General features: G+C 61.2%; 1 protein-coding gene across 2 annotated transcripts in view; it reads left to right on the top strand.

Annotated features, from left to right (window-relative positions):
• The window catches only part of ARHGAP44 (Rho GTPase activating protein 44), a 36,517-nt gene extending 11,037 nt beyond the window's left edge, over positions 1 to 25,480 (top strand). Inside the window, exons 2-21 of one of the 2 annotated variants that reach the window (XM_074607802.1) lie at positions 4,177 to 4,216; positions 7,328 to 7,432; positions 7,539 to 7,615; positions 8,141 to 8,252; positions 9,096 to 9,172; positions 10,008 to 10,125; positions 11,634 to 11,702; positions 11,804 to 11,885; positions 12,738 to 12,865; positions 13,010 to 13,121; positions 14,658 to 14,739; positions 15,677 to 15,757; positions 15,843 to 15,956; positions 16,093 to 16,184; positions 17,424 to 17,604; positions 18,335 to 18,352; positions 18,665 to 18,886; positions 20,818 to 20,939; positions 21,057 to 21,434; positions 24,514 to 25,480. In XM_074607802.1, the coding sequence (XP_074463903.1) occupies positions 4,177 to 4,216; positions 7,328 to 7,432; positions 7,539 to 7,615; positions 8,141 to 8,252; positions 9,096 to 9,172; positions 10,008 to 10,125; positions 11,634 to 11,702; positions 11,804 to 11,885; positions 12,738 to 12,865; positions 13,010 to 13,121; positions 14,658 to 14,739; positions 15,677 to 15,757; positions 15,843 to 15,956; positions 16,093 to 16,184; positions 17,424 to 17,604; positions 18,335 to 18,352; positions 18,665 to 18,886; positions 20,818 to 20,939; positions 21,057 to 21,434; positions 24,514 to 24,662 (2,359 nt within the window). In that variant the 3' untranslated portion in view covers positions 24,663 to 25,480. The remainder of the gene's footprint in view (positions 1 to 4,176; positions 4,217 to 7,327; positions 7,433 to 7,538; positions 7,616 to 8,140; positions 8,253 to 9,095; positions 9,173 to 10,007; positions 10,126 to 11,633; positions 11,703 to 11,803; positions 11,886 to 12,737; positions 12,866 to 13,009; positions 13,122 to 14,657; positions 14,740 to 15,676; positions 15,758 to 15,842; positions 15,957 to 16,092; positions 16,185 to 17,423; positions 17,605 to 18,334; positions 18,353 to 18,664; positions 18,887 to 20,817; positions 20,940 to 21,056; positions 21,435 to 24,513) is intronic. The other variant, XM_074607803.1, reaches the window with a different exon arrangement.
• Positions 25,481 to 26,202: the final 722 nt, after the last annotated feature.

Raw genomic sequence — 26,202 nt, 5'->3', positions numbered from 1 at the left:
GCTGGGGATGGACTGGGGTGCACCAGGAGGGATTTGGGATGCTGGGAGGGACTGGGGCATGCCAGGAGGGGCTGGGGGATGCTGGGGATGGGCTGAGATGTGTCTGGAGGGACTGGGAAGACTGGGGTGGACTGGGGGGGGAAGGGGGGGGCTGGGTATGGACTGGGGCATGGCAGGAGGGTCTGGGGGATGCCAGAAGGGACTGGAGAATGGTGGGGATGGACTGGGGGATTGCTGGGGATGGAGTGGGGTGCATCAGGAGGGATTTGGGATGCTGGGATGGCCTGGAGCATGCCAGGAAGGTCTGGGGGGTGCTGGGGATGGGCTGAGGTGTGTCTGGAGGGACTGGGGAGACTGGGGTGGACTGGGGGGGCTGGGGAGGAACTGGGGGTACCAGAAGGGGCTGGGGGATGCTGGGAATGGACTGGGAAATGCTGGCAATGGACTGGTGATGTGCTGGGGAAGAACAGGGAGGTGCTGGGGATAGATAGACTGGGGCATGTCAGGAAGGGCTGGGAGATGCTGGGGATGGAGGAACTTGCGGGTGCTGGGGATGGGCAGGGGTGTACCTGGAGGGACTGGGGGTGCTGGAATGGACTGGGGATGCTGGGGAGGAACCGGAGGGTGCCGGGGATGGGCAGAGGTGTGCCTGGAGGGGCTGGGGGATGCCAGGAGGAGTTAGGGGATTTCTTGGACGGCGGGAAGATGCCAGGCTGGAACAGGGAGAGCGTCTGCTGGAGCCAGACACGTTTCCCAGCACTGGTCACATCCAAACTGGTTCCTCTTGACGCTGTTAATGGTTCTCCCTGGGGCTGGGAAGCCAAGGCAGGAGGCTCAGGTGAGACGCGGGGACCCACAGCCGTCCTCAAGGGGCTGCTGTTCGGAGCACGATATGGGGAAGGAGAAGCAAGCACCAAGGTGAAGAGGAGGGGCTCAGGGAGATGCTCCGGGCTGAGCCTGGTGACAGTGCTTTGCCAAAACCCTCGGAGAGGTGCTGCCATCCCGCCCCTAGAAAAGGCAGTGGGATAATACTTCTCCATCCCCACTGGAGGCCCTGGGGAAAGTCCTGGGTACTGGCGAGGTGGCACCGGGGTCTTCTTGAGCATCTCTGAGTGCCAGCCAGAGCTCAGCACCCAAAAAACACCCCCCAGGCAGGACGGCGCCCGGGGCACGCAGGAGAGTCTCTGTCTCCCCGGCTGCTGCCTGGCAGGACATTCCTTGCCGGCATTTTGCCGCCGAGCGTCACTTGTTGCAGGTTCTCAGGATGGCTCGTAAAACCGTATAAGCTCCTGTAAAACCGTATTAACTTTAGGCTGAGACTTTCGGAACATAATGGATATAATGGATTTTTCCCAGTGGCATTAGCAGCACGGAGCTGTAACACAATGTGATGTCAGCGGAGTCGGGTGATGTTTTTTAGTCTTTACGCATAAAATGGCCATGGGGAGCGGCTTGGGCTGGGCCTGCTGTGGGTTTGGAGCCGCCGCTCGGTTCTTGCACTCCTGCATATAATTTGCGGGTTCTGGAATGCTGCCGGCGGGAGCAAGTCCGGAGAGAAGGGGAATTATTTGTATTTTTTTTTGGTGCGTTCTGGAAAATTAATAAGCGGCTTTCGGTGGGATGGCGGGACCTCAGCAGAGCTGCGTTGTCAGCAAGACCGTGCGTATGTGCAGGAGCAGGATCTGTCCTGCTTGCAGCTCTACAGCGCCTTCCATGGAGCTGCATCCGGATCGCTGCCCCGGTACATCCGTGGGGCCGGGCTCTTTGTACCCGGCTGCCGGCGGCATCACCCCGAGGGTCCAGGTGCCCCAAGGCAGAGTTGTCCCTGGCTTTGGCTTTGGAAAAAAAAAAACCCCGTGGTGGCTTTTGGGGGTGGGTTTTACCCCGTTCTGCACAACAAGGGGCGGGAGCAGGGCGATGCCTGGGTCCAGATGCTGGCGCTGGGCGCTGGCAGGATGCGGTACCCGGAGAGCGATGCCGTTCCACCGCAGCCCTGCCCTGTGCCATCACCAGTGGCTGCAACCTGTCCCCAAGGCCACACAGAGACCCCCATCCCCGTCGCAAGCCGGAGGGGAGGAGAAAGCATCCCGGCTCCCGGAGATGCCGAAACCAGGCAGGGAAATCCATGCTCCTGCGGCGTGCCCATCGCTCTGCCACGTCGCCAGGCAGCTGTGTTGAGCGGCTCCGACAACCTCTTTGCTTATTCCTACCCATAAAATGCTTCAGCCTTTTTTTCCCCCACCCCCCCCAGCTTTTTAAAGCCAAAAGAATCGCTGGCAGGCTCCCCAACCTGCTTCAGCATCCCGGGATGTGGCGGGGCTGGGGCGGGTGGCTGTGCCGGGGCTGTGGTTGAGGGATGCTCTCCGTGAGAGCCGCGGAGGTTTCTCATGCTGAGGATGTGCTGGAAAGCAGAACAAGGCCAGATTTTTGTTATCCTGTTTGAAACGTTGTTTTCTGCTTCCCCAACGCGCCTCAGAGCGTAGCACGTGTTGGTTCGTGGCTGCTGGGACCATGGGGTGTGCAAAACCCATCCATCAGCCCGGCTGGAAGAGGGGAAAAAGCACTAAAACCATCACGTTTCAGGGACCATTTTCCCAACAGCGCAGGGACAGGAGGGATTTCTTTCTCTCCTGGCCTTTTTGAAGATCGGAAATGGTTTCCGGGGTGCAGAGCGAGCGGCAGGGACGTGCGCCGCCCGCGCGTGGGTGCGCGATGCTCGCCTGCATCCCTGCCACCTCCTTCTCCTTCGGGATGCTAAATATATCGCAAGGCGGGGCGGGGAAGGGGGGGACGGCCATTGTGTCTGTGCCGGTGGAGATTCGCTGCCGCCTTCCCCGTTCGTGCTAATCCTGCGGCATCGCCAGCCCTGTCCGTAAGCGATAGCGAAGGTGGTTTGCAGAAGAGGAGGAGAACCCGAGCAGCCCTTGCTCCCGGGTGGCCAGCGCATCGCTTGCGTTTCAGAGAGGCGCTATTATAACGCGTTCATTTAAATCCCTTTTTTTTTTTTTTTTTTTTAATTAAAATAAGTAAGGGTGGGGTTTTTTTTTTAAATTTTGAAACCCACTTAAATCAGACACTGGGACAACTTTCATAGGCGAGCCAGATTTAATGAAGTCAGTTTACACTTTTTAAAAGTCTTTGGACGTGGCGTGGTTGCGGATGAGCCCGTGGACCGAGCCCTGCCCTGGCTGACACAGAACCTTGCTCTGCTGGTGCTTATTCCTTATTTCCACTTTTCCGATAACTCCCTCGGTCTCTCAAAGCTGGCAAACCAGCTCGGAGAGCAGAAAGCAACCAGGGCTCGGGCAAGTAAGATATTTTTTTAAGAAGGATGAGAGCACCGAGCTTTCGTTGTTTGTCAAGAGCCTTTAGGGACTAATTGGCTAAATCACAGCTCTGCCCAAGCACATCTTGACAGAGGTGATTTTTCAAAGAGAGATGATGCCCTGAAGTTGTAAAAAAAAAAAAAAAGGAAAACCCCTAAGAAAATGAATAAATGATCCAGAGTGGGATGGTTTAACTAAGCCCGAGCAGATGTGGGGAGGAGCAGCCGCGGGGCCCCGGCCGGCAGGGATGCTGCGGGGCTGGGGAGGGTCTGCAGCGGGTTTGTGTCTCCTCCTGCATCCCTGGCGTGAAGGGGATGGCAAAGACAGAGGATGACCCGAGCTCTGGAGCGGTAAATCCGTCTCCGACGTGCAGCGGAGAGGGTTACGGAGAAGCCCCGGGCGGCAGCTGCCGCCGCAGATTCCGTGGGCCGCGTCGGACCGAAGAGGCTCAGTCGTGCGGAGGGGTTGTGTCCTTGAAATCCGCGGCGCTGAGGATGTGCCAGGGCCTGGCGTGGCCCATGGAGCTGCTCTCGTGCGTAGAGACGTCACCTCCCTCTGCAGCACTGCCCGCATCCTCCCGGGAATTTAGCATCCCTGTTTTGCTGAGGGCAATGGAAAAATAAGGGGGAGATGAGGGGAGGACCCTAAATTGGCGTGGGACGTGGCACGCTCGCAGTGGGCAGTGAAGATGCTCCATCCTTTGCTTATTTAGGAGACGAGGCGATGGCTGGTGGGACCGGAGCGCCTGAAATCACCGGCTGCATCCCGATGGAAAAGCGCGTTCAGCCGTGCCCGGTACCGCGTGTGCCGGACCCTTCGCCAGCGCTTCATGTTTTTTCTTCTCTTGCAGGGCTGAGAAGACGGAGGTTTTGAGCGAAGATCTCCTGCAGGTGAGGTCCTCTGCGGCTGGTCCAACCTGTGCCCAGGGTGCCCCGGCACCCAGCCAGGGGTGCTGGATGCTGCCACAGCTCCGTCCGGCCGGTGCCGCGGTGTCCTGCGGGGATGAGACAGGCTGGGAGGAGGAGGAGGAGCGGGTTGGGAGCGTGGGAGGCGGCATCTTCTCCCTCCCAGCCCTTTCCCAGCCTGGTTTTCAGGTCAGCTGGAATCGGATCCAGTCTCGCCTCCGCCAGGATGGCAACCTGATAGCGGCTGGATTGTGGTCTCCCCTCTCTGGGGACGTGTGACAGCAGGGGACGCTCCCCAGGGCTGATGGGTTGGGCGAATTCAGCAAAACAGCCGGAGCCAAAACCCTCCCGTGGTGCCTCGGAGCGTGGGCTGCGACGCTGGGGTGACGCTCCCTTGGGGACATCTCGTCTTGGGTGCTTTCTGCTGCAGGAGCGGGGCTTCCTGCGCTTGCCGGGGGAGGGAGGTGGTGGAGGAGATTTGGCTGAGGGATTTGGCTCCCCGGTTCCAGAAGGACAGGGATCTGCTGGAGAGGAGACAGCAAAGGGCTACCAAGAGGATGAGGGGACTGGAACACCTCTCTTGTGAAGAAAGGCTGAGGGATTTGGGTCTCTTTAGGCTGGAAAAAAGACGCCTGAGGGGGGACCTTATCAACGCTTATCAATACTGAAAGGGGGGGTGTCAGGAGGATGGGGCCAGGCTCTTTTCAGTGGTGCCCGGGGACAGGACAAGGGGTAACGGGCACAAACTTGACCATAGGGAGTTCCACCTAAACACGAGGAGGAACTTCTTTGCTGTGAGGGTGGCAGAGCCCTGGCACAGGCTGCCCCGAGAGGTGGTGGAGTCTCCGTCTCTGGAGACATCCCAAACCCGCCTGGAGGCGTTCCTGTGCCACCTGCTCTGGGTGACCCTGCTCTGGCAGGGGGTTGGACTGGGTGATCTCCAGAGGGCCCTTCCGACCCTGTGATCCTATGATTCCAAGTGCCAGCAAAGCGACATGAATTCACAAATCCATCGCTGAATTCATGAGGTTTCCAACTCCATCCCTGGTAACTCGGGTGCTGGTGGGCAAAGCCCAGCCATCGGTGAGGGGGCTCAGCCCCCCTCCTCCATCACGGCGTGGGCACCCCCGGAATCAGCCTGGCTGCTGGCGGAGCCGCTTTCAAAACCTCTTTTGGGGGTAAACTGACGTATTTTACACCTTCCAGCTTGGGAATGGGGTCTGTGCCGTCGCTGGCGGGTGGCAGGTTCTGCAGAAGCAGCCAGAGAACCTCTGGGCAAGGATTGCCGGTGGCGGGAGGCAGTGACCTGCAGGCGACAGGGTGACCTTCAGCTCTTGCGGGCCACCGTGTCCTGCCGAGGTGTTGCCCTTGCCGGGACCTAACGATGCTGCTCAGGCTTTAGCGAGAGCCATGTATTAGCCAAAAATGTGAGGAGGGCTGGAGGGAGCTGTCGCTACAGGGGTAAGGCGAAACTGTTTGCAAATGTCCCAGCTGGGCGCATCGCTTCATCCCTCCCACGGGATCCCTCTGCTGGGGATTTCGCAACCGTTTCCATCGTGGCTGGGACCAGCCCGACCCGTGCAGGGAGGGAGGGAGGTTTGTCTCTGGTTCCACCGGCACCAGATGAGAAATCACTGGTGGAAGCGGCCGGCTGGGCTCCCGGGGCGTTGGGGGCTTGGTTGGCTGTTGGGCAGCGCCGTCCTGATGGTACGCACCCCTGTCAGTCAGTCTCCAGCCTTCGGGATTTGGGTCTTTTTTTCCCCTTTCTTCGCCACCAGTGCTGGTGGCCGGGCTGGGCAGGGTGCGGCGATGCCGTGTCCCCTCTGTCCCCAGGGGTGGGCAGCCCCGGTAGGACGGCGCAGAGGGGAGCTGAGCGCTCCCCACCACCGGCAGCCGAAGGGGACATCAATAACGAACCTTTTTTATTTGTTCTATTTTAATTTTTGGCGTTTCTCCTTGCCGGCGCCGAGGTGTCCGTGGCTCCTTGGCACCCAGAGCCGGCACCCTGCTCTTACAGCTGTGCGGTGGCATCCCGGCGCTAGCTGGCATCTGCGCTGGCACCGGCGAGGCCGGGCTTGGCTTCGGCAACGCTGCACGGGAGATTTTTACGCCTTTTGGAGAGGCGGATGGTTTTGCAGGGGGGGTGGTGCCTTGTCTGGGTGTCGGGGGTGTCGGCAGGGGTTTGTCTCCGGGGATGGTGGGGAACCCGAACCCTTGGGGGTGTCATATCGAATTGCCTCCGGTTTGGCTCATCCGTACGGGGACGCGCCCATACACGTGCCCTTCTGACCGTCCTACTCCTTCCTTGCAACGTATACGCCGACATATATTATTAAAATAATATTTATATATAAAAATTATAGATCTCTGTGATGCCTGGCTGAGGCAGAGCATCCTCTGCCATCCCTACGGTGGCTCCCACGAGGTACCTCCTGCCTCGAGGACTCGCATGCTGGAGCAGCTCCGCTCTTCTCCTCCTTCCCCAGGGCAGGGAGCCGGTCTTTTTTTCCCCCAGATTGTTTCTTTTTTTTTCCAGATTATTTCCCGAGATTTTGAGCTTTAGGGAATATTTCTTTTTTTCCCAGATTGTTTCCCAAGATGTTGAGATTCCTGTGTTTTCCCCGAGCCTCTCAGCTCTGCTTTTCGGCAGATCGTGTTTGCTTACATTCAGTGACTCATCTCGCCGGGGTTTGGGATGAAAATTCTTCATTTAATCAATGCGGAGGCAAATAAGGCCATTTGCAGCCCTGGGTTGGAGCTGCGACCGGTTTGTGGCTGGGGACAGACACCTCCTGCCCTGGCCCTGGGATACAAGGGCTTTGGAGGCTGCTCTGGATGCGGCCCCCAGCCTTGCTCGGGGTGTGGGGGGGGTTGAGATGGGGCAGCATCAGCCTGGTGACACCTTCTCCTGCTGAAAGCATCCCTGCCCTGGGAAGGGGTCGGGCTCCGGGGCTGTTGCATCCGATACAGCAGCAATTAAAATGGCTTTGAGTGAAAAGTAAGAAGACCCTTACGTCCCTGGGCCGGGGAGGGGCGGGGGGATTGGGTGCGGGACCAGGCGGGGTGCCCCGGTGACGGCCGCCGCTGCATCGGCAGGTGGAGAAGCGCCTGGAGCTGGTGAAGCAGGTCTCCCACAGCACCCACAAGAAGCTGACGGCATGTCTGCAGGGCCAGCAAGGCGTGGACGCCGACAAGCGCTCGGTGAGGCTGTGGCGGGGCTCTGAGGATGCCGGAGAGTGGGGGGGGTGGCAGGGGGTGGGGGGCTGCCGGTGCTGGCGGGGTGGGAAACGCAGCCCTCTCTTTGCAGAAGAAGCTGCCGCTGACGACGCTGGCGCAGTGCTTGATGGAGGGATCGGCCGTGCTGGGTGACGACTCCCTGCTGGGGTAAGGGGTGTGTCATGTCCCCCCCCCCCACACTCCCCGGCATTGACACTGCCGGGATAATGCCGGGATGCTGCTGCCGGGAATTGCTGCAGTTCCTTATCGGGGATGCTGGATAACGGGGGGGGGGTTCACGGCGGCGTGGGAGGGGCTGGGATGCTGGGGTGATCTCGGCAGCCCGCGGTTTTCCTTTATTCTTCTCCTCCTTGTGATGAGCTGGGGTCCTTTAGTGATGCGGTATACAATGTGAAATGTATATATATCTATATAAAAAAATAAAGAAAGTCCATACAATTTCAGACTATAATTGGTACAGTAGTTAGGGAATGTGATTTTCCGGACACCCACGGTCCCCATGCTGCCACCCTCCCTCCAGCCCTCAGCCAAGGGAGGGCTGTCCCACGCCGCTGCCGAGACCCCCCCCCCAGGGGTTTTGGGTGCCCGTCTCCCACCCCAGTGGGCGCAGGGTGGCTGCCCGTGACCCCCCCCCGGCCCCCGCGGCGCCCAGCCCTGCCGCTGCCCTTGCAGGAAGATGCTGCGGCTGTGCGGGGAGGCGGAGGACAAGCTGGCTCAGGAGCTCATCCACTTCGAGCTGCAGGTGGAGAGGGACGTCATCGAGCCCCTCTTCGTGCTGGCCGAGGTGAGCGGCTGGTGGGGACGGCCTCGGGGCGGGGGGTCACCGCGCCAGGGACTGGCATCCCGAACGAGCCTGGGGTTCGCTGTTTCGGTGGCATATTATTTAGCTCCTGGCCCCTGTGAAGGACCTTCCCCCTGCGAGCTGTTTGCTAATTGCTTTAATTGGCAGGCGCTATCTGCACGTTCAGCGGGGCTGGCTGCTGGGGCAGGTCCCTGCTCTCGCTCTTCTCTGCCTCTCCTGAAGGCAGAGGCACTGACGCTCCTATTTCTGACCCACTTTTCCAAGCTCCAAACACATACCGTTGGCGTTTGAGCTATTTTTTTCCCCCCCTTCCTTTTCCCCCCTGCTGCCAACTTTCTTTTTCAATTTTACCCAATAATATTTTTTTTTTTATCCCCTTTTACAATCTTGCAAAGTGTCCCGGCCTTGGTTCTGGTTTTATCTTCCCCGGCAGAGCTTTACCACACTGCCGGTGTTACTGGGGTGGGCGAGCAGGGCTGCACCACGGCTTTATTTTGCCAAATCCCTCGGCAAACGCTGCCCGTGCGTGGGAAGCTTTGCGTTGCCATCCCTGAAAGCCCCTCTCCTGCCTTCAGCCAGGAGGCCGGGATCCCCCAGGGATGCTCCTCTCATGGGATGCGGGTTCTGCCCTCGGGGCTGGCGGGGGGCGGCGCGGCCCGGGGAGGGACACGGAGGAGGGACGAGCTGTGCCATCTCCCTAGTGATGTTTAAATAGGAAGCTGCATCCTTACCCGCCCGGCTTGCACCAGCCCGAAGTCCCAGCGTCGCAGTCCCGACGCCTCTCCGGGGATGTTTATCTCCTCCCGTCCCTGTGTGTTGCTGCAGGTGGAAATCCCGAACATCCAAAAACAGAGGAAGCACTTGGCGAAGCTCGTGCTGGACATGGACTCCTCCAGGACACGGTAGGAAGCGGCTTCGAAGCTGCTTTGTAAAAAAATAAAAATTCCCAAGCGACGGGTGGCACCGGGGAGGACACGTCCCAGAGCCCTGGTGCCGCAGCTCCCTTGGGACAATACGTCTGGGCCGTGTCACCATGTGTCATGAAGTCAAACTCTGCAACGAGCCAAGATTTCTGCCCTTATCTGCAGAATCCATAAATCCCTTTTCCTTGCCTGTCCTCTGCAGAAAAGAGGGTTTTTTTCTGGCGCAAACCTTTATTTTTTTCCTCTTTTCTCTACCTTGGTGAGTTGTTACATGATGGCAAAGAGCCGGGTGCTCCTGCCTCTATAGAGTGGCGCTGGGGTGGATGTGGGATGTCCTTTGGGATCATCCCGTGTCCCAGACGCTGCGGCGAGACCCAGCCTTGGGTTTTGCCTGGGGCCATTTGCAACCATTTAAAAAATAACCGGAGTTGGCCAAACCCCGCGCAACGTCACGGTGTGTCCCGGGGAGAGGTCTGGGAGGTGGCTGTATTCCCAACACCACGTCCAGGCTCTCCCATCTCCTTCCTCTCTCCTCCCACCTGGATGAAGCTCGTTCTCCTGCTGAAAGTAATTGCTTAATTAGAGCCGAGTGTGCACAGCCAGTTACGGGGACTGGGGATGGTTGGGGTTGGGAGTGGACGCTGCATCCCAGCCTGGGTTGGGACCGTCTCCGTGGTGCCCAGCCCTGGGGACCGCGGTGGCTTTGGCCGAGGGGGTGCCCTGGGCTGCCCTCCAAGTCCGCTGGGAACCGGCCCCCGCTCCCGTGTGGGTCCCCGTCCCCCCCCCCCAGGCCAGCTCTGCCCTCTCTCCGCAGGTGGCAGCAGTCGGTGAAGTCCTCGGGTTTGGCCAGCAACCTGCAGCCCTCGGGTGCCAAAGCCGACGCGCTCAGGGAGGAGATGGAGGAGGCGGCCAACAGAGTGGAGATTTGCAGGGTACCCGGGGGGGGGGGGTCGCTCCTTGCTGGGCTGGGGGGAGCTCGGCATCCCGGGTACCGCGGAAAACCTTCAGCCTCTCCTCTTACCCCTTTCTTCACCCTCTTCTTACCCCATTGCCTGGGATAAACCCTCCTGGGCTGGTCCCCATGCCCAAAGACAGCCTGGTGGCAGTGGGTGATGCTCAGCAGCCAAGCAGGACGTTGCCGGTTCCTCTGTCCCCATCCTCCGTATCCCACCGGAGCTGGGGAGCATCCCCTTTCCCAGGGGACCTGTCCCAGCAGGAGCCGGCGAGCTCAGCACCGAGTGCGCCCAGCCCCGGCACAGAGACCTACGGGAAACGCCGGCGTGTGCCGAGGCCACAGGTGCCACCCCGGCCACGTCACCCCCCGCCACCCCGCGGGAGCACGACCCACCCAGCTGGTCACGTTGGGTGGGAAAAGCATCCCAGCGAAGGGGGACACGGGTGCCGGCGCTTTCGGCACGGGCCGAGGGATTCAGCAATAAACCCCACAGGCAATTTTGTGCGGTTTTAAATTCCCCCGGGGCAGAAAACGCAAAGGGCCGGGCAAACCCGGTGCTCCAGGGCTCGGGGGGGGAGATGGGGCTGGGAGTGGGTCTCAAATCCCGGCTCTTTTCTCCTGGGGCACAACCAGCCTTTCAGATCCGATCCCAAACACGCTCTGTCTTACAGCGTCACAGCCCCACGCAATTCCCAGCAAACCAGCTGGGCCAGGAGCTGCCCCCCCAGCGCCTTCACCGTGCTGGCGGTGGGTGTTGCAACCCGGAGGTTCTCGCAGCGTTTTAAAGCCCCGATGGTTTTCCTCCAGTTGAGTTATCCAAGGGGATCCTCAGAAAGGAGCGACTGGGGAAGGGGCAAAGTCTATTTTGGGAGTGTGCGGGCAGAGGGATGCGTGTCCCGGTGCCGAGGGGCTCGTTCCCATTCGGAGCAAGAAGCAGCCGATGCTCCGGCGGTCTGGTCCGCGCCCCGCAGTTGGGATGTCCCTGCAGCGGGGTTGGGATATCCCTGCAGCGGGGTTGGGATGTCCCCGCAGCGGCTGAGCTTTGCTGCGCAGCAATTAGCCCCGTGGCTAATGAGCCGCTCGCAGTGCGGTGTGGGGCAGGGATGAGGAAATTTGGGGTTTAATTTGGGGCAGATTTGCGCCGTTCAGCCCGCCGGGATGCGCAGCCTTTGGCTGGCAGGTTGTTTCCAAGTAGCTCCTGCTCCCAGCGAGCGCGTTGCAAGGCACGGGCCAATTGTGGGCTCTGGAAGTGGGGGGGGGTGGCGAGGACGGAGCCGTTTGCACGGCAGCAGAAAGCAAACCCCCGCGGCGCTGCCGTACCGTCAGCAGCCCGAGCGCATCCCGAGCGGGTGTTGCAACGTGCCAGGCTGCGCGTTGGCTCCTGGTGTCACCGAGCCAGCCCCTCCCGGTGCTCTCCGAAAGGGCCGTCATGGTGGCATCAGGGCGGCAGGAGCGGGACGCCAACTAATTCTCTGCTCTCCGCAGGACCAGCTCTCAGCTGACATGTACAATTTTGTGGCCAAAGAAGTAGACTATGCAAACTATTTTCAAACCGTAAGTGCCACCCGTCCCCATGGGCCTCCTCCGCCCCCCGTCCCTGGCCGTGGGGGTGACAGGCGGTGCCGTCTCTCCCTCCCCCCCCCCGCCCCCCGCAGCTGATCGAGGTGCAGGCAGAGTACCATCGGAAATCCTTAGCGCTTTTGCAGAACGTCCTGCCTCAAATCAAAGCCCAGCAGGGTAAGTGCCCGTGGGGTCCGTCCCTCTCCTGCACGCGATGCTGGGGGCTCCGTGTCACGCCGGAGACGTTGGGGGGCTTCGCCGCGGCGATGAGCCGGCTCCGGCGTCACCCCGTGGCATGGCGTGATGCCGGGCTTGCGGCTGAGCATCCTCCTTGTGCTCGCCCCGGCTGCATCCCACCTGTCCTGGTGCTGGGGGGGCGGCATCCCGTCCCCATCCCACTTGCTGACGGAGTGGGGCAGGATCCGGCCACCTTCACAGAGGAGGGAGGGAAACCTGCCCGAATATCCCTATCGAGTGCAGCGCCGGCGGGGGGAACCCAGCGCCGAGCTGGGGATGGGGGGGTGTCTTGGGGCTTCGCACCCTCCTTAGGAGCTGGGCTGGGAGACGGAGGTCAGGGAAAGCCCCCCGGCATGGTCCCGAGAGCAGCGCCTTCCCCACGGCAGGGCTCGGGGTGCTGCCGGCGTCGCAGCGAGCGGGGCAGGGAGTGATTCGTATTTTATTTTTTTCTCTCGATCCCACGAAATATTCCTGCCTCAAACTGTGATGGAAGAAGGGGGAATATATTGCAAAGGTTTGCCCGTGATTGCTCTCCCCCGGAAAACGTTATCCAGCCCCTTTGAAATGTCCCGTGTGATGATTGGAAAACCTTTTGTTTGGATTTCATCTTTAAAAGCACTTCCCCAGCTGCCCGGGACAGACGTGCAGGGTCCTGTTGTTTTAGCAACACCCAAACGGAATATTTTGCTGCCGAAACGCTGCGATCCAAGGGCCTTTTGGGGAGGGGATGCCGGATCCGCCACCGTCCCGGCCATGTCCTCCCCCTCCTCTCACCCCCTCTGCCCATCACAGAGGCGTGGATGGAGAAGCCCTCCTTCGGGAAGCCCTTGGAGGAGCACCTGGCCGTCAGTGGGCGGGAGATTGCCTTCCCCGTGGAGGCGTGCGTGACCATGCTGCTGGAGTGCGGCATGCAGGAGGAGGTGGGTCCCGTGTCCTGCCACCCTTGGTTGGGCATGATGGAAGGGGACATGGGTGCCTCCAAGGTGGGGACGAGGAACCAGGGGGCTTTGGGGACATCGCCGGCCCCAAAGCTTGTCCCACACTCTCCTGTGTCCTCTGTGAAGGGTCTCTTCCGAGTGGCTCCATCGGCCTCCAAGCTGAAGAAGCTCAAAGCCGCCCTGGACTGCTGCGTGGTGGACGTGCAGGAGTACTCGGCCGACCCACACGCCATCGCAGGTAGAGGCTGCCCCGGGGCGGGGGGTTGGTGGTGTGCGGGATGGCCCATCTGACCCCCAAGTGCCAACCGTGGGCATCCAGAGGGTGGTCATCAGTGGCATAAAGTCTGGTTGGAGGCCAGTAACTAGGAGCGTACTCCAGGGATTGATACTGGGTCCGATCCTGATTAACATCTTCATTAATGACGTGGGTGATGGGGCAGGGCGCACCCTCAGCAAGTTGGCAGGTGACACCACAGCGGGAGGAGGTGGCTGATGCAGCAGAGGGTGGTGCTGCCACCCAGAGGGACCTGGGCAGGCTGGAGAAATGGGCTGAGGGACCTCCTGAAGTTCAGCTGAGAGACCTCCTGAAGTTCAGCGAGGGGAAGGGCCAAGTGCTGCCCCTGGGGACAAGCAGCCCCAGGACATGCTGGGGTCACCCAGCTGGAAAGCAGCTTGGCAGAGATGGCCCTGGAGGTCCTGGTGGACACCAAGCTGACCATGGGCCAGCAACGCGAAGGCGAATGGTGTCGTGGGCTGCACTACGAGGAGTGATGCCAGCAGGTCGAGGAAGGTGATCCTTTCCGTCTGCTCAGCACTGGTGAGGCCACACCTGGAGTGCTGGGCACTACAAGGGAGACATGGACGTACATGGAGAGAGTCCAGTGAAGGACCATGAAGATGATGAAGGGCCTGGAGCATCTCTCCTAGGAGCTGGGACTCTTCAGCCTGGAGCAGAGAAGGCTTAGGGGGATCTCATTGATGGATGTAAATACCTGTGGGGAGGGTGCAAAGAAGACAGAGCTCTTTCCCGTGGTGGATAGTGCCAGGACCAGAGGCAGTGGGCACCAGCTGGAACACGGGAGGTTCTCTCTGAACATCAGGAGACACTTAGTCACTATACACGTGGCCAAGCACTGGCAGAGGTTGCCCAGGGAGGTGGTGGCGTCTCCATCCATGGAGATACCCAAAAGCCATCAGGACACAGTCATGGGCAACCTGCTCTGGGTGGTCTTGCTGGAGCAGGTTGCACCAAATGACTTCCAGAGGTCCCTTCCCACCTCAACCCTTCTGTGATTTGTCCCAGCACCTTTGAACAGCAAAGACAGAATATACAGGGGGACAAATTCATGTGCAGAAATACGGCTCTTGGTGGAAGTGGAGGCGTTCAGGAGTTGCCATCCACTGAGGGGCACCAACCCCAACCTGCATGTCCCCTCCCTGGCCAAGGGCTTGAGCAACACTTTTGGTCGCAGGCAAGGAAGAAAACATGGATGCAATCGTAACCTGAGGTGGCATCGGTGACACTGATGAGGGTGATGCTGATCAGGAGGGACTCCGCAGGAGCAGTGGGTGTTGGGAAGATTCACGCGTGTTATTATCAAGCTTGCCATCTTCTCTGTACCTCTTCTGTGGCTAAGCCCCTCTCCAAGCACAGATCCAAGTGGTGGGGAGGTTGGGAAGGATGCAAGCCAAAATGCCATGGAGGGAAACCGCTTGGTGCCTGTTGGCCGGTGCCACACGCAGTGCCGAGCCCCGTGTTCCTTGTGTGCCGCAGGAGCCCTCAAGTCCTACCTGCGAGAGCTGCCGGAGCCCCTCATGACGTTCGAGCTGTACGAGGAGTGGATCCAGGCCTCCAAGTGAGTCTGGGGCCACTCCCCTGTTCCTCCATGACATGGGTGGTGGCATCTTGGGTCCCCATGCATGGTTTGGGGGCCATGAGTTATTTCTGACGTGGCTCACACCATTTGGGATGTTTCTTTTGGGGTCTGAGAGTCGGGAGGGTTCCTGTGATGCTCCTTGAGCATCATGGGTCCCGGCAGTGAGGGTGGCCCTGATGTCCTGTGCCCCTGATGTCCCCATCGTGGTCCAGGACACCCTGCCCAAGGTGGCTGAGCTCTCCCAACACCTTTCAGCAAGCGCTTGGGTGCCGGGCGCGGGTGCCATTTCTGGACGGGTGTGCAAACCCCGGGGGACAGCTGGCCACGGGAGCTCCCAGCGGCTTTGCTGGCGTGCTCTGCGCCGTGGAGCCCCCAAAGCCAGCAGGACGGGGCCAGCTGAGGTGGCACCAGCGTGCCCACTCCACCACGGGAGGGGGTCGGGGCTGAGGGGCAGGGGGAGCTGGGAGGAGGAGGAGCGTCTCCTTTTAGAGTGGGACCCACCTCACTGGTGCCTGAATAAAGGTCTGACCACATCCCCCCCCTGCCCTGGGAGCGCCGGAGCAGGGCAGGGATGCGGCAGCGGTGGCTCGATGGAGGGGACGGTCCCCAAGGGTGGCACATGGAGGAGCAGGCTGTTGTTCTGGGGGGCTGTTTGCAGTAATTTCCCCTTCCAAGGCAAACACATCCCCAAAAGGCAAACCCTGGGAGGGGGCGCTGCACAGAGGCGAGGAGAGGACCAGCATCCAACCTGCAGCCGAAAGGTTTCCTTCTCATTTTGGCCGGGATTTGGGGGTTCATTTACATATATAATGCTGACGGCAGCCCGAGGGTCTGGCAGGGTCCCCGAGGGCAGGGCAGGCAGAAAGCCCCAGGGTGGAGATGGGGGGTGATGAACCTCTCGCCCACCTCCCCGCAGCATCCCGGAGCAGGAGAAGCGGCTGCAGGCTCTCTGGAGCGCCTGCGAGAAGCTGCCCAAAGCCAACTACAACAACATCAGGTGAGCCTGGGGCCAGCGGGAGCCGGGGAGGGGCCGGAGAGGGTGAGATCCTGATGCCGCGACGCGGCTTGGCTCCGCTTTCCAGGTACCTGATTAAATTCCTAGCCAAGCTAACCGAGTACCAGGACACGAATAAAATGACGCCGAGCAACGTGGCCATCGTGCTGGGGCCCAACCTCCTCTGGCCGCAGGCGGACGGGTACGGTATCCCGGTGGAAAGCGAGCGTGCCAGAGGGATACTGGGAAGTGGGTGAAGGCGGGGAGGGGGGATCTGGGGCCAAAATCCCACCGGGAATAAGGCTGGGGTTGCTGAGCCGCTGCCCGCCGCCTTGCAGGAACATGACGGAGATGATGACGACCGTCTCGCTGCAGATTGTGGGCATCATCGAGCCCCTCATCCAGCACGCCGACTGGTTCTTCCCTGGAGGTAGGCTGTGCCCCGCGGCCATGGTGGGGTGGGATGGGTTTTGTGGGACCCCCCAGCCTTCCCTGGGGAGGGGGCGATGAGCTCCCATTTTTACCTGTGTCGGTTCCTTCTGCTTGCCTTGGCTCGGGGAGGGCTCAGGCAGAGATCTGGCAAGGGGTCGGTACTGGGACCGGAGCTGTTTAACATCTTTGTTGGAGACATGGACAGTGGGATGTAGTGCACCCTCAGCAAGTTTGCCGATGACACCAAGCTGTGTGGCGCGGTCGACACGCTGGAGGGAAGGGATGCCATCCAGAGGGACCTGGACAGGCTGGAGAGGTGGGCCCATGCGAACCTCAGGAAGTTCAACCAGGCCAAGTGCAAGGTCCTGCACCTGGGGCATGGCAATCCCAGGCACAAATAGAGGCTGGCCGGAGAATGGATGGAGAGCAGCCCTGAGGAGAAGGACTTGGGGGTGCTGGTGGACGAGAAGCTCAACACGAGCAGGCAATGCACGCTGGCAGCCCAGAAAGCCAACCGCATCCTGGGCTGCAGCAAAAGCAGCGTGGCCAGCAGGGCGAGGGAGGGGATTCTGCCCCTCTGCTCTGCTCTGGGGAGACCCCACCTGGAGCACTGTGTCCAGCTCTGGAGCCCTCAGCACAAGAAGGACATGGACCTGTTGGAGGGGGGCCAGAGGAGGCCACGAAGATGATCCGAGGGCTGGAGGACAGGCTGAGAGAGCTGGGGGGGTTCAGCCTGGAGAAGAGAAGGCTCCGGGGAGACCTTCCAGCCCCTTCCAGTCCCTGAAGGGGCTCCAGGAAAGCTGGGGAGGGACTCTGGATCAGGGAGGGGACCCATAGGACGAGGGGTCAGTTTCAAATGGAAAGAGGGGACATTTCGATGAAATATTGGTAAGAAATGTATCACTCTGAGGGTGGTGAGCCCCTGGCCCAGGTTGCCCAGAGAAGCTGTGGCTGCCCCATCCCTGGAGGGGTTCAAGGCCAGGCTGGCCGGGGCTTGGAGCAACCTGTTCTGGTGGGAGGTGTCCCTGCCCAGGGCAGGGGGGTGGAACTAGGCCTTTAAGACCCCTTCTAACCTGAACCATTCTATGCTTCTAAGACTCATCACAGCAGTGAGCTCAGCCCAGCTGCTCTGGGACCCCCCCGAGCGTTCCTGCAGCGCCGATCCCCCCCATCCCACTCCTCACTGAGGAGACAAAACCCAACGTCCCCCTCTGTTCTTTTTCCACCCCTTCCCCAGACATCGAGTTCAACGTGACGGGCAACTACGGCAGCCCTATGCACGTCAACCACAACGCCAACTACAGCTCCATGCCCTCCCCGGACATGGACCACACCGACCGCCGGCAGCACGAACAGGCACGGCGGCCCCTCAGCGTGGCCACGGACAACATGATGCTGGAGTTTTACAAGAAGGATGGGTAGGGTCTTTGCGGTGCCAGGATTTGGGGAGAGGGAGGTGGTGGTGTCCCCCTTGGGGGAGAGGTGGCGCTGAGCTTGTTTGGGGGGGGTGGTCCTGGGGTGGGAGGACCCCCTGCTCTCCATGCTGGGCTCTTGGGGATGCTCACGTGAGCCCGGGGCTTGAAGCCTGCCCCCAGTCTGCTGGAGATGGGAGCGGGGTGGCCTGTGGCGTGGCACCGGGGCTGTGCCGTGATGGGGTCGGGTGCCCTGGTGTCCCCAAGGTCTGTGGGCTCTGCTCCTGGGGAAACCTCCCCCTCCCAGCCTATATGTGCCCCCCCCATGCCACCTCACAGGGAGCACAGCCGGTCAGGTTGGCTCCAGAAAACACCTCCAGGGGTCTCCCCATCTCCAAAAAAATGTCCCCAGGGCTCTCCCCATCTCCAAAACCCATCCCCAGGACTCTCCTCATCTCCAAAACCCACCCCAAGGGCTCTCCCTGTCTCCAAAAATATGTCCCCAGGGCTCTCCCCATCTTGGAAGAACGTCCCCAGGGCTCTTCCCACCTCCAAAACATGTCCCCAGCTCTCCCCATCACCAGTGTTGCCCAGTCCCCACTGTGTCCCTCCTGCCCCCTCTCCCGAAGCCCCATGATGTCGCAGCTCCTTCTCCGAGCAGTGGGCTCCCACCCTGCGCACTGTCGACTTTTAGGGGTTTTTTTATACTAATAATGGTGTGTTTCTGCCCATGCAGCCTTAGGAAAATCCAAAGGTACCGTATCCTCTGCAGCGGTGCTGGGAGGATACTGGGAGGGCGCTGGGAGGGTGCTGGGTGGTTGCTGGGAACGTGTTGGGAGGATGCTGGGAGGATGCTGGTGCCTGGGGAAGGGAGAGGTGGCCGGTGGGTGACACAAGCGTGTCCCGCACTGCCACCCCTGCCCTATTGCCATGGAGGCTCATCCCCAGCAGCTTTCCACTGGAAGAGGCATTTTTAGGGACCAGGCACCCCAAAGGAGCTGGGATACGGTGCCGGCGGTCCCCTCCCGTGGGATGGGTGCTGATATCCTGTCCCTGTGTCCCCCAGCATGGGCGTCAGGGTGATGGACACCTCGTGGGTGGCTCGCCGAGGCACCTCGGGGGTGCGCAAGGCGTCCTCCACCCCGCCAGCCACGCAGCCCCCCGCGCCGCCCGCCGATCTCCCCACCACGCCCCACTCGCCCATTCCCGAGCAATCGCCGGATATTTCAGCTACCCCTTCCCCGCTTCTCACCAGCTTCGGCTTCCCCCCAGGAGCCGAGCGAACAAGGTAAGCCACCGGCATCCCCGTGTCCCCAACCCGGGCATCTTCCCCCTGTGTGAATCCAGCAGCAGAACAACCCCACGGGTGCGACAGAGACAGAGGGACTAGAGGATGCTCAGCATCCCTGGGAGAGGAGCAGCATCCCGAGGATAGCGGGACGAGAGGATGCTCAGCATCCCTGGGAGAGGAGCAGCATCCTGAGGATAGCGGGATGAGAGGATGCTCAGCATCCCTGGGAGAGGAGCAGCATCCCGAGGATAGCGGGATGAGAGGATGCTCAGCATCACTGGGACAGCGGGAGAGGATGCTCAGCATCCCCGGGAGAGGAGCAGCATTCCAGAGACGGCGGGAGGAGAGGATGCTCCGCATCCCTGCAGCCACTGCCATGTCCCCATCCCGCTGGCCCTGCAGGAACCGTGCTGCCTTCGGGGATCTCCTGCCGGTCCCGCGTCCGGCTGGCAGCAAGTGCAGGGAAATTTAGGCTGGAGGTGGAAGGCAAGTGCATGGAAAAGCCTAAAGGAGCCCAGCGTCCCTTGAGCCTAAATTGCACTTTTCTGCCCCAAAATGGGGAGCCGAACTTTGCAGCCGCCCGCGCTCTGCCCCGGGGTGCACCCCGGTGTGGGGGTGGCAGCCCCGGGTGGGTGGTGGTGTGGTGGGGTAGGGCGAGGTGGGGGGTGGTTTGGCACTGCGAGGGCTCCGCCGCTGCTCTCCCCTCTCCCTTCCCCCCCCCCCCCGCCCCCGCCCAACGCTTCTGCTCTTTTATTTATTTTTTTCTTTCATTTTATATTTTTCTTTTTGGCTTTTCTATGGTGGTTCTGGACATTTTGCAGCAGGGGTGACCTGGCGGCTGCCTGGCTGGATGGCGGCTCCAGCCCCCCCCGCCCCCGGGGGGAGCGGGTCCCCCTGTCCCCCGTCTCCTGGCCCCGTCCCCATCCCTGGGCGCAGCCCCTCTGGCCGGGCTGCAGCTGGAGCCTTCCTCCCCCCGCCTCCTCCTCCTTGCTGCTCGCCCCTCACCCTGGCGCCAAGCCTTGCTCTTTTCGCCGCTGCCTCCCCCCGTGGCACTGCCCCCCCTGTGTCCCCCCCGGTGTCCCCCTCCTCCCCGCAGCCCTGTCGCTCCCCCGGGGCAGCCGCCCGCCCGCAGGACCCGGCCCGGCGAGGTAACGGCGACGGGGGTGGGGGGGACACCCAAACGGGGCGGGGAGGGGGGGTGTCACTGTTGTCCCGCGGGGGGTGTCGTGGGTCCCTCAAGGGGGCTGGGGGCTGAGAAACACCTGCCCAGGGTGGACATAAACCCCCCGGGACCCCCAGCCCTGCCCGGGGGCTGCCTGCGCCTGCCTGGGTGTGCGGGGGGGGGGGCGGGCAGCGGGAGGAGCGGGGGGGTGCGGGAAGGACCTCACGGCTCTCCCTTCTTCTTCCTTCTCTTTTTTTTTTTTCGGTTTTATTTTCTTTTATACTTAATAATATTTTAAAATTTATTTTATTGTTATTTATTTTTCTTTAATTTTTAATTTTTGTTTCATTTTTAATTTTCTTTTTTGGTTTTAAAAAATGCTTTCCATTCTCATTTTATATTAATATAATTTTATTTTTTATTTACTTTCGAATTTAATTTTAATTTTTATTTAATTTCTATTTCAATTTTCCGTTCCTCTTTACTATTTCATTCTGTTCTGTTCGGGGGGGCTTTTGATTTTGTTTTTGCAAATTACTTTTATTTTCATTGTTTGCATTTTTAATTTTTATTTTACTTTTTTTTTTTTTGAATTTTAACTTTATTTCCTTTTTCATTTTTTTTTTTTTTCTTCCGGATTCCTTTTTTTTTTTTTTTTCCTCCCCTCTCATTTTCTTCTTCTTTCTTTTCTTTTTTATTTCGTTTCTTCTCCTATCTATCTCTCCCCTCCCACCTCCCCCCCCCCCGCCCCCGCTCCCCTCCCCAGCACTTTAAAACCCAAGGAGCCCCCCCTGGGGGCCGGGCAGCACCGCGGCAGCCCCGGGCCGCCCAGCGGGCAGCAGCCGCCCCCCGCGCCGGCCGAGCAGAGCCCGCACGCCCTGCGCAAAGGTAGGAGCGGGGCCGGGGATGGGGGGGGGGGTGGGGGGGGTGGGTGTCCCGTCTCTGTGTGACACCCCCCCCCCCCAGCACCCTGACCCCCCCCTTCCCCTTGTCTCTGTCCCGCAGTGGCCAAGAAGCTGGCGCCCATCCCGCCGCGGGGGGCCGCGGGGGAGCAAGGGGGGGGGCAGCCCTCCCCCGCCAGCCTCTCCCCCACCCCCCCCAGCACCCCCTCTCCCTACGGCCCCCCCCCCGCGCCCCCGGGGCCCTGCCTGTCCCCCAGACAGCCTTCTCCCCCGCCGCCGCCTCCTCCTCCTCCTCCTCCTCCTCCTCCTCCTCCGCCCCCCTCGCTCCTGGCCGCCCCCAAATCCCGGCCCACCCCTAAGCCGCGGCCTCGTCCCACGCTGCCTCCCCCGCCCCAGCCCCCCCCGGCCACCCCCGGGCCCCCCCCGCCCCCGGAGCTGCCCCGCATGGACGCTACGGGCCCCGGGGACGGCGCGCTGACAGGTAACCCCGGCGGTGGGGGCTCGGCGGGGGACAGTGACACAACGGGGGGGTGGGGGGGTGGGAGGGACAGGTGGTTGTGGCCCAGGGTTCGGTGCTGGTGGCCCTGGGAAGGTGGCAACATCCCTGGGAAGTGTCACTGGGAAGGTGGCAGCATCCTCAGGAAGCAGGTGGTGCCCCCAGGAAGGTGGCAATGTCCCTGGGAAGGTGGCAGTGTCCCTGGAAGGTGATGATGTACTTGGGAAGGTGGCAACATCCCTGGGAAGATAGTGATGTCCCCAGGAAGGTGACAGTGTCCCTGGCAAAGTGGAACCGTCCCCAGCAATGTGGTGGTGCCCCCCGGAAGGTGACAATGTCCCCGGGAAAGGTGACAATGTCCCTGGGAAAGTGATGGTGTCCCCAGGAAGGTGGTGATGTACTCAAGAAGGTGGCAATGTCCCTGGGAAGGTGGCAGCGTCCTTGGAAGGTGATGATGTACTTGGGAAGGTGGCAACATCCCTGGGAAGATAGTGATGTCCCCAGGAAGGTGACAATGTCCCTGGCAATGTGGAACTGTCCCTAGGAAGGTGTCAATGTCCCTGGGAAGCTGGTGGTGTCCCCAGGAAGGTGATGATGTACTCAAGAAGGTGGCAATGTCCCTGGGAAGGTGGCAGCATCACAGGGAAGGTGGTGGTGTCCCCAGGAAGGTGACAAAGTCCCTAGAAAGTTAGAAGTGTCACTGGGAAGGTGGCGGCATCCTCAGGAAGGTGGTGATGTCCCTGGAAATGTGGCAATGTACTCAAGAAGGTGGCAACATTATATGGAAGGTGGTGATGTACCCAGGAAGGTGGCAGAGTCCCCAGGAAGGTGACAATGTCCTCAGAAAAGTGTAACTGTCCCTGCGAAGGTCCCATCACGAGGAGGGTGGTGATGTCCCCGGGATGGTGTCAGTGTCCCCAGGAAGGTGGCAATGTTTCTGGCAAGGCAGAACTGTCCCCAGGAAGGTGGCATCATCCCTGGGAAGCACCACAAGCCTGTGCCACTGTTCCTGCTGTCCTGACCTCCCTGTCCCTGGGTCTTGTTGGTGTCCCCCCTGCCGTGTCCCTGCAGCAGTGGGGGCTGCGGTGATTGAGGGGGGCGCTCAGGGTGATGCTTTGGAAGTGCCAGGTGGCATCGGGGACACCAGGGGACACAGAGGCTGGGGGAGTGTGGGGCCGGGCACAGCTGGGAGCCCCCCCGGCTCTGGCCCATGGGGGCTCTGCTCCTACGTGTGCCCGTCCTGCCTGCGGGGAGGGTGGGACAGTGCGGGTGGCAGCGAGCCCCCGGGCACCTCGCAGAGCTGGGGCTAGCTGTTCCCCAGGAAGGCAGCCTGTCTTTGGTGCAGCACTGGCATTGATGCGGCCCTGCCATCGCCCCCTGGCATCGCCCCCAGGCACCAGTGCAGCCCCAGTATTGCTCCCCAGCATTGCTGTGGCCCTGGCACCGCACCCTGGTATCAGCGCAGCCCAGCACTGCACCCTGGCATCGCCCCCAGGCACCAGTGCCGCCCTGACATCACACCCAGCATGGCACCCTGGCGTGGGTGCAGCCCTGGCATTGCGCACTGGCATCGCACCTGGGCATGGGTGCAGCCCGGGGATCACACCCCGGCATCGCACCCAGGCACCAGTGCAGCCCCAGTATTGCACCCCAGCATTGCTGTGGCCCTGGCACTGCACCCTGGCATCGCCCCCAGGCACCAGTGCCGCCCTGACATCACACTCAGTATGGCACCCTGGCGTGGGTGCAGCCCTGGCATCGCACTCTGGCGTTGGTGCAGCCCTGGCATCACACCCAGCATTGCACACTGGCATCAGTGCAGCTCTGGCATCGCACCTGGGCATCGGTGCAGCCCCGGCATCACACCCTGGCATCAGTGCAGCCTTGGCATCACACCCTGGCATCGCCCCCAGGCACCAGTGCAGCCCCAGTATTGCACCCCAGCATTGCTGTGGCCCTGGCACTGCACCCTGGTATCAGTGCGGTCCAGCACTGCACCCTGGCATTGCACCCAGCACCGCACCCTGGCATTGGTGCAGCCCTGGCATTGCACACTGGCATCGCACCTGGGTATCAGTGCAGCCCTGGCATCACACCCGGCCCTCGCACCCTGGCACCAGTGCCACCCTGGCATTGCACACTGGCGTGTTGCACCCTGGCATTGCACCTGGGCATGGGTGCAGCCCTGGCATCGTACCCGGCATGGGTGCAGCCCAGCACTGCACCCTGGCATCACGCCCAGGCACCAGTGCTGCCCTGACATCACACCCAGCATGGCACCCTGGCATGGGTGCAGCCCTGGTATTACACACTGGCATCGCACCTGGGCATCGGTGCAGCCCCAGCATCACACCCGGCATGGCAGGGTGCACCCCTGGCATCGCACCGGTGGAGCTCTGGTGTTGCACGCAGGCATCGGTGCAGCCCTGGCATCACACCCTGGCATGGGTGCAGCCCAGCACTGCACCCTGGCATCGCACCCAGGCACCAGTGCTGCCCTGACATCACACCCAGCATGGCACCCTGCCATGGGTGCAGCCCTGGCATCGCACCCTGGCACCAGTGTCACCCTGGCATCGCGCACTGGCGTGTTGCACCCTGGCATCGCACCTGGCCACGGGGGGACTGCTGCCTGCTGCAGGGTGCCCGGGCTGGCAGCAGAGCCTGGCAGGCGCAGGCAGAAGAGCTTTTCCTACCTGGGGGTGGGTTGTTCCGCTTTCGGCAAGCGACAGCGGTGACACCACCTGCCGCGGGCTGTGGGTCACCTCTGTCACTTCGCACGTGCGGCCTCACCCCGTGAGTCCCTTGGGAGAAGGGACAGCAGTGTCACCCCCGCTGCGGTGTCACCCACGGAGCGGTGCCACCTGCTCGGTCAGCATCCTGGGGGACACGCAGCATGCAGGGACAGTGGGGACATCGGGGCTGGTGTCACAGGCTCCGGCTAGGGTGCGGTGGCACAGAGCAGGGACCCGTGGTGACATCCCTGGTAGCGGCACTAACATGGCACCAACCCCGGCAGGGTGTCCTGCCACCGCCGCGTCCCCCTGACCCTGCCTTCCCGCAGGTCTGCTCCGTTTTGAGGTCCCCTCCCTCCACGTCCCCCCGGATGCCACCCTGTGCCGGGACCCGCCGGAGGCACCGCAGAGACTCTCGGGGCCGGGCCCGGCCACCCGGCAGGAGGAGGAGGAGGAGTCGGAGAGCACAGCCCTATGACAGCGTCCCTGTCCCCAAGCTCATCCTTGCGGCACCCCGGGGGGCCAGCACCGGCCACCGGCACCGAGGGCCACCGGCACGCCAATTTTGGGTGGCAAAGCGCCCGGTTTGGGGGCAGTCGCTGTTCTTTATTTCATTTTTTTTTCGCCTTATCCAGACTTTGCCTTTCGACCGGGTGCCTGCGCCCCCCCCCCACCTCCGCCCCCGCCCTTCCTCCACCCCGCAGCACCCACGGTCCTGGGGCGATGCCACCATCTCCGTGGCCCGATGGCAGGTGCCACCGGGTACCGGCCAGGTGACAACGAGCTCGCCGGCGCTTTGCAGCGGGATTTCATTTCTTCGGCTTCTTCTTCCCCCTCTGCTTGTTCGCCGGAGCAGGACGGGACCTGACCAGCAATAACCTGGGGACGCAGGATGTGGCCCCCCCGGGCTCTCGGGGTGCCGGCGGGCGAGGGCGCACGTCCCTGGGCACCCGCTGTCCCCGTGGGTTGGTGGCTTTGGTCGTGCATGCGAAGACAAATTAACCTTTTATCCTTTCCAGAGAGATAAGACAGAGAGAGAGCTATATATATATATATCAGCAGAGATATATATATATTATATATTTGTATATATATATAGAAAAAAAATTATATAGAGATTTGTTTTATTTGGAGCCATTCCTGCCCACCCGGTGCACAGAGGGAGGATGGAAATGGCAGCGCTTCGCCCCCCCCCACCCCGGCCCCGCTTGCGCCGTGCCCCTCGCCCCCGGCGGGCACCCGGGGGCCCCCCGCACCCCGAAGCAATCAATAAATCCGTGTGCCACTCGCTGTGAACTGCCCGGCGGCGCTGGCGGCTGGTTAATGGGAGAATGGGGGGGTTGGATGAGGGTTGGGTGGGGGGAGTAAAATGGTGGTGGGGGGGGGGTCTGCGTGGGATGGTGGGGGCCTGGTCCAGTGGGATGGGGCAGAGCCAGGCATGGGGTGGGCCCAGCGTGGATTTGGGGTCATCCTGGCCCACATTTGGGGTGGGCCCGGTATGGATTTGGGGTCATCCTAGCCCAGATTTGGGATGGTCCCAGCTTGGGTTTGGAGCCTGAATTTGGGGTGATCTGAGCTCGAATTTGGGGAGGTCCCAGCCTGGATTTGGGGTCATCCTAGCCCAGATTTAGGGTGGTCCCAGAATGGATTTTGGGGTCATCCTAGCCCGGATTTGGGATGGTCCCAGCTTGAATTTGGGGTGATCTGAGCCCAGATTTGGGGAGGTCCCAGCCTGGATTTGGGGTGGTTCCAGGCTGCATTTGGGGTGGTCTGAGCCTGGATTTGGGATGGTCCCTGCCCGAATTTGGGGTGATCCCAGCCCAGATTTGTGCCCACTGATGGATTTAGGACACGGGCTCTGGGAAGGTGCTTTGCTGGAAGAAATGGGCCTTAATGAGGGTTTGGGTGATAAAATGATGGGGTTTGCTCTATATGGGCTGCCGTGGTCCCAAGGGATGGGGGAGCATCAAGCCTGGGGTGGGGTCAGCCTGGATTTGGGGGTCGTCCCAAAAAGGACT

The sequence above is a fragment of the Larus michahellis genome, chromosome 14 (assembly GCF_964199755.1).
Source record: "Larus michahellis chromosome 14, bLarMic1.1, whole genome shotgun sequence".
Classification (NCBI taxonomy): Eukaryota; Metazoa; Chordata; class Aves; order Charadriiformes; family Laridae; genus Larus; species Larus michahellis.
This window is presented reverse-complemented; position numbering and strand designations above follow the sequence as displayed.